Raw genomic sequence first — 13,159 nt, 5'->3', positions numbered from 1 at the left:
CAGTGGTATGGACAGTTGTCTAGCATGGGTTCTATCTGCAAACCCCTGACCCCCACCCAAAAACAGAAAATAAAAACTTGCTCTCCAGATTGGAACCTCTCAGAAAACTTGATCGTAGTTTCTAGTGATGAGATTGGAAAGAAAGGAGCACTATGGGGGCTGGGAAGGTGGCTCAGTGGTAGAGCGCTTGCCTTGCATGCATGAGGCCCTGGGTTCGATTCCTCAGCACCACATAAGCAAAAAAAGAAAAAAGCCGGAAGTGGTGCTGTGGCTCAAGTGGTAGAGCCCTAGCCCTGAGCTGAAGAGCTGAGGGACAGTGCCCAGGCCCAGAGTTCAGGCCCTATGACCAGAACCAAACAAACAAAAAGTAACACATGGCAATATTTACCTGAGTCAAGTTAAAGAACCTCTTTGAATATCTCCATTAGTAAAATGGAAATCAAACTAGAGACCCTGATTATTTTGGAAGAAAGGCTTAAGAATTGTCAGTGCTTGCTCATGCCTGTAATCTTAGCTACTCTGGAGGCTGGAAGCTGAGGACTGAGGTTCAAGGCCAGCTAGGGCAGAAAAGTCCACAAGACTCTTATCTTCAGCTAACCAGCAAAGAGCAGGAAGTAAATGTGTGGCTTCAATGGTAAAGTGCCAGCCATGAGTGAAGAAGACAAGCCAGAGCTTGAGGCTTTGAGTTCAAGCCCCAGTACTAGCACACATTCACAAACAACTGTCAGTGATCTTGCACATGGTAGGCTTGGCTCTTCAAACAATAGCCACACCCTCACATACTACATGTCCCCAACTTCTGCATCAAAGTACAAGTCCAACCCTTTCCTTACGCTCCAGGAGGATAGGCAAAAAGCTGACACCCAAAGTCCTTACATGAAGGCAGAGACTCCCTTCCATGGAGGGGCAGGATGAGGCGAGAAGGACCCCACTCTAATACTGCCTACCTAGGAGCATCCGTGTGCCTCTCCTGACCCAGCCTTTCAGGACAGGAAGTAGGAGAGGGAAGTAATTAGCACTTCCCAAACCAGACTTTGAGGAAGTGTTTAATAGCTGGCTAGATTCCTGGGCTCCACCTCCTGGAGGTTGATTCTCTAGTAAGGCGGGACCAGGCTGAGTCATGACGGTGATCTGGGCCACCCTGGCCTGGTCCTGGCTTCCACCCAGCCCTGCGCACAGGTTTTATGAGGTGCCCCAGCAGGGAGGGGCCTGGCATCTCAGGTGGCACAAGCCCTGGCAGTGGGAAGAAACCCGAGTGCGTGTAGACTATCTGATGGTACACCTGCTGAAGCTTCTTGAATATCAAGATCAGGGGAAGGCTCAGGAAGACGCATCTCTCTGGGCAGCAAGCTGCCCCAGGGCCGGGCTTTCTAGAGTCCCAGGGTGAGGAATTGGTAAGAAAAACACATCCAATCCCCTCTCTTGCTCCCAGCCACCTCTAAGAACCAAAAATGCCTCAGGCTGTCCCAACTGCCTAAGCAGCCTAACCAACCAGCCTGGGCTTTATCGCTTTATCTCTTTCCACATCTATGAGCAGGGCAGGGAGTTCCTTGAGGTCTGGGCAGGTCTTATTCCTCTCAGTGTGCCCAGTGTGGTGCTAGATGAATAGCTCATGAATAAAGAAGAGGGAGTAACACTTACCACATTACCACAGGGTCAAAGACGGACTGACATGCACACCCACCCTCCCACAGGAAAAACACGTGCTCACCTTTGAGAGGCAGGTACCCTGTCCTCTGTAATTCATAGAAGACTGGGGCCTAGGGTGCCTCCATCTGCTGTAATACCAAGTTACTGTGGGCATCAGGGTACCCTTTGCCTAGCAGGTGAGAGGCAATCTCCAATGATGCAAATAAATAAAGTTACAGAAACTCTTCCCAGAAAAAACAGGCCCTCTTTTCTCCCCCTCTCTTTGTCTCTATCCCTGTTTCTTTCCTCTCTCATTCACACACACACACACACACACACACACACACACACACACACACACACACACTCCACATACAATTTCCAGGTGAAAATGATATAAGCTTTTCACAAAAAGAGAAGATAAAGTCTGGAGGTGGAGCTCAGTTCTTACTCAAAAACAAGGCTCTCAGTTCAATTTCCAGCGTTTAAAAAAAGAAAGCTTGGGCTGGGATGTAGCTCAGTGGCAAAGCACTTGCCTAGCACTTGCCTAGGTTTAATCACAGTACCTATAGAGACCAAAAATAGTATAGCTAAAGAAAAAATCCATGCCAGGCACCGGTGGCTCACTCCTATAATCCTAGCTACTCAGGAGGCTGAGATCTAAGGATTGTGGTTCAAAGCCAGCCCAGGCAGGAAAGTCTATGAGACTCTTATCTCCAATAGACCACCAGAAAACTGGAAGTGGTGCTGTGGCTCAGGTGGTAGAGCACTAGCCTTGAGCTGAAGAGCTGAGGCACAGTGCCCAGGCTCAAAGTTCAAACCCCACAACCACCACCAACAACAACAAAAAAGAAAGGAAGGAAGGAAGGAAGGAGAAAAAGAAAACATTTAAAAAAAAGAAAAAAAATCAAACAAAAAATAAAGTTCTTTCTTTAAAAAAAAAAAGGATAAATGCTAGTTCATTGATGTTGAAGAAATGGTAGAGTCATACTCAAGAACTTATCTGAGCAATGATCTCAATCAATATCAAAATCACTGGGCAAAAGAGAGGGAACAGGACCATCTCTGAATCCAAGCCACAAATAAGAAACTACTTAACTCAAGGAAAAACTACTTAACAATGGAGAAGGAGAATATCAACCACCTCAATTGACTGATCAAAAATAGCATTTTTTTTGTGCCAGTACTGAGGTTTGAACTCAGGGCTTCATGTTCTCACTTGGCTTTCTTAATCAAAGCTGGTACTTTACAACCTGAGCCACAGCTCCATTTCTAGATTTTTACCTGATCTTACAAACTTTTCTGCCCAGGCTGGCTTTGAACCTTGGTACTCAGATCTGTTTCTTGAGTAGCTACCATTACAGGCCTGAAACACCAGTGCCTAGCTAAAATTAGCATTACTAACAGTGGGTTAACATGACTTTATGGATCTTGAGTCAAACAACATTTACATAGTATTCTTTTTTTTATTTTTCCATTTGGTCATGGAGATTGAACTCAGAGCCTGGGTGCTGTTCCTCAGCTCTTCAGCTCAAGAACAGCGCTCTACCACTTGTGCCACAGCGCCACTTCTGGTCTTCTGGTGGATAATTGGAGATAAGAGTCTTACGGACTTTCCTACCTGGGCTGGCTTTAAACCACAATCCTCAGATCTCAGCCTCCTGAGTAGCTAGGAGTACAGGTGTGAGCCGCCAGCACCTGGCTTATGCTAGTCATTTTGGAGTTAGTGTCTCAAGGACTTTTCTGTCTTGACTGGCACCAAACTTTGATCCTTTGAAACTCAGTCATCTGAGTAGCTAGTATTACAAGTGTGAGCCACTGGTGCCCAGCTTCCACGTAATATTCTTGCTAAAAATATTCATCCTGAATTCAATCATTGGGAAACAATCATATACACCCAGAATGTGAAACTTTCTATACAACAAGCACCCTTAACTGAAAAACCCAATGGTTTTGTAACTATCTTGTTCCTATATTAAATTTCTTCTTGCTTCAGATACCTGGAGGAGATTCAGTGTTCCTGACTCACGCATCTGTCTTAGGATCTCACTCGGGAGTGAGGAAGACTTGTTTTCCTTGGGCAATTCTCTGTTGAAAGACTTCCAAACACATGTCATTGTTTGGGTATCAGAAAGGCCATCAGAAGTTGATAAACCAAGTGCTGGTGCTGTCGGTCTCAAGATGCTGAATGGAATACCAGTTTCTGGACCTGAAATGTCCTCCGCTGCCCTGACTGGAGCTATTCCCCTGAGAATGCCAGGGTCAGGCACTAATCACTTGAAGCAGAGGTAGCAGCGCTACCAAAGACGTCCACAGTGCAGGTCTAGCCTTCTAAGTCTGTCTGGCATTGTCCTGGGACACAGGAACAGCTAACCAATCTCCTGGCACAGGGGTTCTCTGCTGCCAGACCTCTTGGAGCCGAAGCAGAAGGGTCAGCAACAGAGAGTCCAGCACAGCCAGACCCTCCCAGGAACACCGGAGACCCCTGCAAAATCAAGAGGCCTGGATGCGACTCTTCAGTCCTGATTCGTTCAAGCTCACTCCCACCCACGTGAGCCCCAGGCACCCACAGACCCATCCTCACCAGTCTTTTCAAGCATGCTGGGTCTTTGGATCTGTAAGTCAGCCCCGCCCATGCCTGCCTCCCCCAACGCACCTGTGGTCCAGCAGCAACAGGCCCTGCTCTAGCAGGTCCTTCACCTCTGTGCTTGCTCCAAACACATCCCACAGCGTCAGCTGGGGCTCAAACTGCTGCCAGTGCTGGGGAAAGCAGAAGGTCAGAGGTGAGGAGTTGCCTAAGCCTCACTGGGCCATGTGGCTGAGATGTCACTAAGGGCTGAGGAAGGGTCCAGTCCCCAGTGGGATCCCAGTAGCAGATGCTCAGGAACACTGGGACAGGTCAGTGGGATGACAGAAAAGTAAGGATCTTCCCACCCTGTTGCTCACTCAGCCCAAAGCCAGCTCCAGCCAAGCCAAATCTCTTTCTCTTCTCCCAACCCTTCCTGTCTCCTACTTCCCAATCAGGGAAGGGCCAGCCCCAACCAGGGCTTCGGGGCTCTGACTTCATCCAGAGCAGCTCGAGTGCACATTCTAGCTGATGTGGTTCAAAAACATTTAGAACCCCTTTGTCTAGTCTGTTCCTTCACACAGCTGAGAAAATCGGGGTTCAGAGAAGGGAAAGGATTTGTGCTCAAGGATATAGTAGAACAGGAATGAGAACCGGGTCTCTACAGTCTGCGTTCCAGCTTTCTGACCACTGCACCACACTGTCTACAATGCACAGGGAGTGTATGGGAGGGTCTGGGCAGGAGAGAGAGACAGAGACAGACTCAGGAGGAGCCAGTGTTCTGTGAGAACCCCCTGATCCCTTACCTGGTGAGTGATCCCCACGTCAGTGCGCAGCCCTAGGGCCACACACTCCTCCAGCCTGGAAGAAAAGTCATCAAGGAGTCTTTGAGAGGAGACCTGTGCCTCTTGTCTTTAACCCTGACGTGCAGATGGGGGCTGATGGGAGCTAATGGACCATGGGAGCATGGAGCCGGGGGTAAGGGGCAAAGCAGGCAATAAGGATGTCCACATGGAGAAGTTCCTGGGGTACAGGGGTGGGAGCCTGGCTAAAGAGCCATGTGCCCTTAGATGCTCACAGCTCCAGCTTGCTCAGAGGGACACGCTTCCGGGTTCCATGTCCAAACAGCTTCACCTCCTTCATCCAGTGGTCAGGCTCCAGCGTCTGGATCCGAGCCTCCCGGGGGTGACCTTCAACTCCCTGGGGCACAAATCGGCCATGGGCCCCTGATAACATCAACAACACCCCCACATGGATAGCAGCTAATCATGGGCACTTTCCCAGACTTAAATCAAAGGTTCCTAAAAGTTTGGCCCTGAGACTGACAATACCTTCCAGGCTACAAATGTAAATTCTCAGGCCCTCCCTCAGCCCTGTCCAATCAGAAATTCTGAGGGTGGGTCCCGGCATGTGGGGTTGTTACAAGCCCTGCAGGGGATTCTGAGACACACCTGGAAATAGACCAAGCACCTTACAATACCCGAACAGTTCTAGAAGATGGATGTTACTTTTTGCTGCACTTTACACGGGAGGAAATACAAGCTTGGAAGGAGGAAATAAGCTGCCCACACGCATCCAGCCATGGTATCCTCTCCTGAGTCATCCCTTCTGCCATCCACAGGGAACTTACCAGGCCCAATGCCAAGGTACTGACCACACTGCCAGTAAGTCCAATTGTGGGTGCTGAGCGCCCCCTGGAGGGAAGGAGGGAAGAGCGAACATAGAGGAAAGAGTTGAGGGGGAGGGGAATGTCCTCTTTCTGCCCAGATAATGGGCATCTGGTTAGACTGTCCCACTATCTCAAGCCTGATCCCACCCAGTATAGGTCCTTCGCTTCAGAAGATCCTGGTTCCCTGTTCACAAGTCAACCAGCCCATTCCGCCCCTCCAGCCATCATCCTCTGCCCGGACACTCACGTTCCGGGCGAAGTTGGAGACCTCATACTGACGGAAGCCAGCCTCCTGCAGGACTGTCCGGCCCTCCTGGTACATCTCAGCAGCCAGCTCTGGGTCAGGGGCAGGAAGGATGCCCTGCTGTACCTGGGTGAAGAGTGAGGTGCCCCGCTCCAGGGACAGCTGGTAGAGAGAGAGATGATCATCACAGTGGTACAGCAGTTCCTGCAGCTGCCTCAGCCATGGCCGCACCTTCTGGGCTGGCAGTCCCAGCATCAGATCCACAGATACACGGCCAGGGAAGAGCCTCCGGGCCTCTGCCAGTGTCTGTAGGGCATCGCTGGCCGAGTGTGTCCGCCCCAGCAGTTGGAGCTCAGTGTCATCCAGGGACTAAAGAGAGAGACAGGAGAGGCATGCTGGCCAGGTCAGTGGGAGAGAGAATGCTCTGCCCTATGGTGATGCTATTATGGGGGGCACACAGCATATGGTGGGAGCTACGTGGTCAAGAGTACCCAGAACTCCTTATTCATCTAAGAGTAAATTTAATCCTGTGACTAGCTCTTGAGGTCAAATAAATGCAAAGTCAGACCTGGAATTTAGACTCCAAACCCATGAGGGGGTGTGAGTGTGGTGATGGGGTGGGGGGTGGGGGGGGTGCATGCATGCACACGTGCACATGTACCCTGTTACTGGGGTTGAACTCAGGGCTCGACTTCCTGCGTGGCTTATTCAATAAAGGCAGGCATTCAACCGCTTTAGCCACAGCTCCACTTCTACCTTTTTGCCTGCTAATTGGCAATAAGAGCCTCACTTTTTCTTCCTAAGGTAGCTTTGAATGGTGATCCTCAGATCTCAGTCTATCTAGTAGCTAGGATTACAGATCTCAGGTACTGGTGCCTGACTATTTTGGTTTGTTGGTTTGTTTAACTTTATTTTTTTACTTTGGGACAACTTAAACCTAGAAACAAGTTGCAAGTAAAATAAACACCTTCAACTAGACCCATCAACAACCTTTGGCCACATTTCTTTTGTCTCTAAATATCACTAAATGAAACATGGGAATGTGAGTTCTGGGCCAGCACTGCCCACAGAAACTTCCTGCGATGATGGGAATGTTCTTTTATCTGCACTTCCCAGTGCAGTCAGTACTGGACACACATAAGTGAGTTATGCTGAGAAGAGCTACATTGCAGCGATTAGCACATAGCTAGTGGCTATTGTGCCAGACAGTACAGTTACAGATATTGTACCCTTAATGCCTAAATATTGAAGTATGTATTACCCAAACACAAGGCCATTGAGTTACATAACCACAATCCAATTACAGAGTTCTAGACGTGTGAGACTAATATACCACCATTATCTAATATACAGTTATATTCAAGCTTGGCCAGTAATGTCTACTGAAGTAATTTTCCTCTTCTTTCCCAGCCAGAGGGCAGGGGTCACACACTGCCTTCAGCTGTCAGTGCCTCTCAAGCCTCTTTTGTTCTGGATTCTTAGCTTTTCTTTGCCTTTAATAACATTGGTGTGTGTATGTGTGTGTGTGTGTGTGTGTGTGTGCGTGTGTGCGTGTGCTGAGAATTGAAACCAGGACCTTGTGCATGCTGAGCAAGTGGTCTATCACTTGAACTATGTTCCAGCCCTAACACTGAATTTTTTGAAGAATGTACGCCAATTTGTTTTGAAAATATATTTTGATAAATGCTAGAGATCCACTACAAAACATTGTGCACACAGTTAATACTGCTACATGTACTACATACATTAACATGTGTTAGGAGGGAAGATTTCATTCTAATCAAAAAAGTAAAGAGGCCCCCCCCCCTCTTTCAGTGCTGAGGATTGAGGGAAGCATACTAAACAAGTGCTCAACCACTTAGTTACACCCCTAGTCCCACAGGTTTCTTGATTTAGGTTTACCTAGTTTCAAGACACACATTTTAGGCAACAACATCTCAGGAAAGCCAGGGGCTGATAGCTCACACCTTTTAGCTACTTAGGAGATGAAGATCTAGAAGATGATGGTTTGAAGCCAATCTGGGCCCCAAAAGAAAAATAAGTCTACAAGACTCCATCTCAAAAAAAAAAAAAAAAAAAGCAAAATGTAGGGCTGGAGGCATGGCTTAAGTAGTAAAACACCAGCAGAACAAGCAAGCAAGTGGAGTAACAAGCTGAGCAAGCATGAGGCTCTGAGTTCAAACTTAGTACTACCGCCCCCCCTCCACACCAAATAAAGGAACATATCAGAAATTATGTACTGCCAGGTGCTGGTAGTTCACACCTGTAATCCTAGCTACTCAGGAGGCTAGATCTGAGGTTTGAGGTTCAAAGCCAGCCTGGGCAGGAAAGTCTGTGAGACTCTTATCTCCAATTAACCACCAGAAAACAGGAAGTGGTGCTGTGGCTCAAAGTGGTAGAGCTCGGGGACAGTGCCCAAGCCCTGAGTCCAAACCCCATAACCAATGAAAGGGGGGGGGGGGGGGGCGTTATGCAATAATTAAGCACCACCAGAAGGGAGCCAGCCCGGATGGTCTGGGGTTTCCCAGGATGGGGAAGGAGATGTGTGACCAGTTACCTGTAGGCCAATGGACAATCTGTTGACTCCTGCCGCTCCAAACGCTGCCAGCCTGGGGCCTGGGGCTGAAGTGGGATTCGCCTCCAGGGTGACCTCTGAATCTGCAGGCAGGTAAGCTGCCTGTGCCACGGCCTCCAGGACAGCGGCCACCGTGTGGGGGCTGGCCAGACTGGGGGTGCCCCCACCGAAAAACACAGACTCTATCCTGGGAAAAAGAGGGTGAAGGTGAGACCTTGCATTGGTCCTACCAACTCCACCAAACAATCCCCAAGATCTCGCGCGCACACACACGCACACGCACGCACGCACGCACACACACACACACACACACACACACACACGCACGCACACGCACCTTCGCACCCCGCTGAGCCGAAGCAGCGTCCGGGCCTCGGTGACCAGACAGCTCCGCAGGGCCGCCTCCTCCGGGCCGCCACGGGCGATGTACTTGTTGAAGTTGCAGTAGCTGCATCGCTTCTGGCAGTAGGGCCACTGGGGGACACGGGGTGCACGTGCAGGGCGAGGTGTGGCGGGGAGGGGAGAGGGAGGAGAGGAAGAGATGTCCTGGCCACTGCCAAGGCTCCTTGCCCACAATCCCATCTCCCAAGGCAGGGCACCCTGGGCTTGCGCCCATTTGAGGAAACTGAGGCTCAGCAGAGCAATCCCAGCACCAGCGACTTCATGTCTCCACGTCCCTAGTGGGGCCCCCAAACCTGTTCCAGATCTCAGCAAGGTGGGGTCCCAGTGACAAGCGATTCCGGGGTTCAGGGTCACCGCCCCTCCTCCCCACCCCCAGCCCTGCCCACTCACGTGCACATAAAGCGCCGCCCGCCGGGTCGCGGGTTCGGGACTAGGAGATTCTCCCGTACTGTCCACTACGTGGCGCCTCTGGGCCACTTTGGTGACGGCCACCCAGCTGCGGGCCCGCGCACCCGAGAGACCCATGGCGCGACCAGAAGCAAGGTAGAGAGAACCGAGCCGGAGGCCCAGGCGCCCCAGTCCAGGGCGCACAGGTGCGCGCAGAGCTGAGCTGCCCGGGTCGTCGGGGCGGAAGGAAGAGCGTCCGCGTCACCTCCGCAAACAAGGCCCGGGACCTCGGCTCTGCGGCGCCACCTGCCGGACACTGATACAATCGTCGCCGCCGCCCCAAGGATTTGGGGCCCACAGCTGTCCTTTGGGTTCTCTGTGCCAGGGCAAGTTTCCTAGCACATCCAGGAGCTCCTAGTTTATGCAGTCAGTTCCTTCTCGTTTTTATTCCCTGGGTAAGAGCTGGGACATGGGGACAGCTAGGTGCGTAAGATCAGGGTGTGATCTGACCACAAACAAAAAGCAAACCAACACGTATCAATACAAACCCTGCTGGACACCAGGTCAGGGCTGGGGGGTGGGGACCTACTGGAACGTGAGAGTCAGTGTGAGGAGAGGGCTCTTGGACTGGATGGTGGAGGAGCAAAAAGTTTTAGGGAACTGGCTTGGTCAGGAGAGTAGACTCTGATCTGGACAGGCCACCCCAGGCACCACTTGCTGGAAGGAGATAGGCCCCAGAAGAGCTATGTCCTTGGAAAGGCCACAGGCTTTGGACTTACACAGTTCAAGGCCATTCTTTTTTTTTTTTTTTTTTGGGTCTGGTCGTGGGGCCTGAACTCTGGGCCTGGGCTCTGTCCCTCAGCTCTTCAGCTCAAGGCTAGCGCTCTACCATTTGAGCCACAGCGCCACTTCCAGCTTTTTTCTTTTTGCTTATGTGGTGCTGAGGAATCGAACCCAGGGCCTCAAGCATGAAAGGCAAGCGCTCTACCACTAAGCCACCTTCCCAGCCCCAAGGCCATTCTTGAAAGGCCTGGGACAGCCTCAATTCTCCCCTCCTTTCTTAGTTTGTAATCCTTAAGAATACCTAGGATGTAGCTGGGTGCCTGTGGTTCATGCTTGTAATACTAGCTATTCAGGAGGCTGAGATATGAGGATCACAGTTCAAAGCCAGCCTAGGCAGGAAAGTCCATGAGACTCTTCTTCCCAATTAACCAGAAGAAAAAAAAAAAAAAAAAGAAGAAGTGGAGCTTTGGCTCAAGTGGTAGAAAGTGAGCTTTGAGTGGAAAAAAGCTAAGGGACAGGATCCAGGCACACACATGTCCGTGCGCGCGCGCGCATACACACACACACACACACACACACACACACACACACACACACGAATGTACTGGAAGCACAGAATCATGAACAATAAAGATAGGAGCAGGAAAGCTCAGGCTCTATTCCATTCCCCACTGGAAATAAAATGTCCTTTAATGCATTCATGAACCCAGGTATGTAGAACCTAGCGCAGGCTGATTCGCCGCACCCTTGGGCTACAGTCACAAATGGACTCTATCCAAACCAGGCATGAGGCACTGGCTTGCCTCCTGGGCTTCTGTTATCCTCCACTGCCTCTCTATAAGCAATACACATACTTCATGTAGCATGTGCCACGGTCTGTCTCTTAGGACCCAGACACATTTGTGATCAGTGCCTAGTAATCCTACTTCAGACACTGGTGTAACTGTAAATGAACCAGGGATCTGCTTCTGCGGCTGCCAGATAAAGCCAGTGACTCAGGATGAGGTAGGATAGATCAGGGAAAATGAGATAGGAAAAATGGCAGCCAAGAATTCTGAGAAAAACACTGTACAGACAAATAGCTTAATTAAAAGCACAGAAACACTATTTTTGCCTTAAGCCTTACATTCTCTCATAAGCTACAACATTTAATTTTAAAAAAAAACACAAAACCTCCCAGGTGCCAGTAGCCCACATCTGTAATCCTAACTACTCAAGAGCCCAGCCTGGACAGAAAGGTTTATGAGACTCATATCTCCAATTAATGAGTAAGAAGGTCAGAAACGGAGCTATGGCTCAAGTGGTAGAGCCAAAACCTTGAGTAAAAGAGCCAAGTGAGAGCACCTAGGCCCCGAGTTCAAGCCCCAGCACCAACGTAACAAAACCAAACCCCTCAAAACGGCTGTATTCCAGCTGTCCTTGCCCTGGTGCCCAGCTAATTAGCATGCTGTAAGACTGAGCAAAGAAGAGAGACACTTATTGTGGGGGCAAAGTGGCTCACTGACTGAGGAAAATATTTGTCTCAAGGGTGGACACCTGTCTTGAAAGTAGTGGATGGCAGAATTCATCCTTGGTCTGGGGGAAAAAAAAGTCCAGACACTAATGACTCAGATTTGGAGAAAAATCCCAACTACATCAGTGACCCAAGTTCGGCAGGCCAAACTCGAGGTTGGGTAAATGGTGTACCATCAAGAATGACGGAATGTAGCAGGTATCAGAACAAAGGAGAGCTCTTCACTCAAGGTAGATTTGAGCCAAACCCTAACCTACTATTTCCCCATAAACACCCATAATGTGAGAGTGCTCCGGGCACCTGTCATGTGCCCACACCCTTGTCTGGGTTATGTACTTTCTACCTTTCCATCACTCTGCTTTACAAATCAACTTTCTTCATCTTTACCTCAATGTGTCCTCACACTAATCCTCGTGGCTCAGGAAGCTGAGAACTGAAGATCTTGGTTCAAAGCCACGCCTGGGCGAACAAATTTGAGAGACTTTTATCTCCCATTAACCAGCAAAACCAGAAGTAGAGGCATGGCTCAAGTACCAGAGTGATCATCAGCCTTGAAGCGGGGATGGGGGAGCCCTCAGAACTCAAGGGCCAGAGGACTTCCTCCCTTTTGGAAACATTCTCTCTGGAGAATCACTGGTCACTGAAATGATAACAAGGAGACGGGATGAGGAGGAGGACGGAGCTTCATTAATAACAATCCAGCTTGGAAGATGCTGTGCCAAGCACCCTTAAATGACCATCCTGCTATTAACCTCATGTGTGAACCTTTCGTGCACTTTTATTTTTTTAAAACAGGGGAAGGGATGCAGGGCTTAGATGGAGACACTAATATTATTTATGAATTTGTTTTCTGAAGGTCTGTGGTAATCCCCAGTCTGTGAATAGAAAACAAAAGATAAGCTGGGACTGGTGGTTCATGCCTGTAATCCTAGCTACTCAGGAGGCTGAGCTCTGAGGATTGTGGTTCAAAGCCAGCCCAGGCAGGAAAGTCCGTGAGATTCTTATCTCTAATAAACCACCAGAAAACCAGAAGTGGCGCTGTGCTGATATTTCCTGGTTCTAATATTTCCTAAAATTATTTGCTTTTTGACTTCAACTGTAACTATCAGCTGTGTTGGTTTGTGAACAACCAGCCATGTTAAGGGTATGAGTCCTTACCAATGGAGTTAAAGAATCGACCCTCTGAGACAGGCACCAGTAGCTTCACACCTGTAATCCTAGCCACTCAGGAGGCTGAGATCTGAGGATAGAAACTCAAAGCCAGCCTTGTCAGGAAAGTCCTTAAGACTCTTATCGCTAATCAACCATTTAAACACCAGAAGTGAAGCTGTGGCTCAAAGTGGTAAGGCACTAGCCTTGAGTAAAGGAGCTCAGGGACAGTACCCAGGCTC

At 49.6% G+C, this 13,159-nt stretch overlaps 1 protein-coding gene across 1 annotated transcript; it reads right to left on the bottom strand.

Annotated features, from left to right (window-relative positions):
• Nucleotides 1-3,303: 3,303 nt before the first annotated feature.
• Nucleotides 3,304-9,689, bottom strand: Rsad1 (radical S-adenosyl methionine domain containing 1). The gene is made up of 9 exons (XM_042673783.1): nucleotides 9,476-9,689; nucleotides 9,021-9,157; nucleotides 8,666-8,870; nucleotides 6,112-6,477; nucleotides 5,826-5,889; nucleotides 5,274-5,421; nucleotides 5,002-5,056; nucleotides 4,286-4,389; nucleotides 3,304-4,114 (listed from the first exon to the last, which is right to left on the bottom strand). Exons 1-9 carry the CDS (start codon nucleotides 9,608-9,610, stop codon nucleotides 3,961-3,963), a joined length of 1,368 nt encoding a protein of 455 aa, XP_042529717.1. The 5' UTR covers nucleotides 9,611-9,689; the 3' UTR covers nucleotides 3,304-3,960.
• Between the last annotated feature and the right edge of the window lie 3,470 nt (nucleotides 9,690-13,159).

Source organism: Dipodomys spectabilis, unplaced genomic scaffold (assembly GCF_019054845.1).
Source record: "Dipodomys spectabilis isolate Male_0828 unplaced genomic scaffold, ASM1905484v1 ptg000018l, whole genome shotgun sequence".
Classification (NCBI taxonomy): Eukaryota; Metazoa; Chordata; class Mammalia; order Rodentia; family Heteromyidae; genus Dipodomys; species Dipodomys spectabilis.
This window is presented reverse-complemented; position numbering and strand designations above follow the sequence as displayed.

What these genes read in the sequence shown, in the direction of transcription:
- Rsad1 (XM_042673783.1), bottom strand. Translation starts at nt 9,610, where the DNA reads ATGGGTCTCTCGGGTGCGCGGGCCCGCAGCTGGGTGGCCGTCACCAAA. An exon ending in CGGCTCAGCGGGGTGCGAAG is followed by an intron (nt 8,871 to 9,020) that starts GTGCGTGTGCGT and finishes TCTTTTTCCCAG; the next exon opens with GATAGAGTCTGTGTTTTTCG. An exon ending in CCTCTGAGCAAGCTGGAGCT is followed by an intron (nt 5,057 to 5,273) that starts GTGAGCATCTAA and finishes CTTTTCTTCCAG; the next exon opens with GCTGGAGGAGTGTGTGGCCC.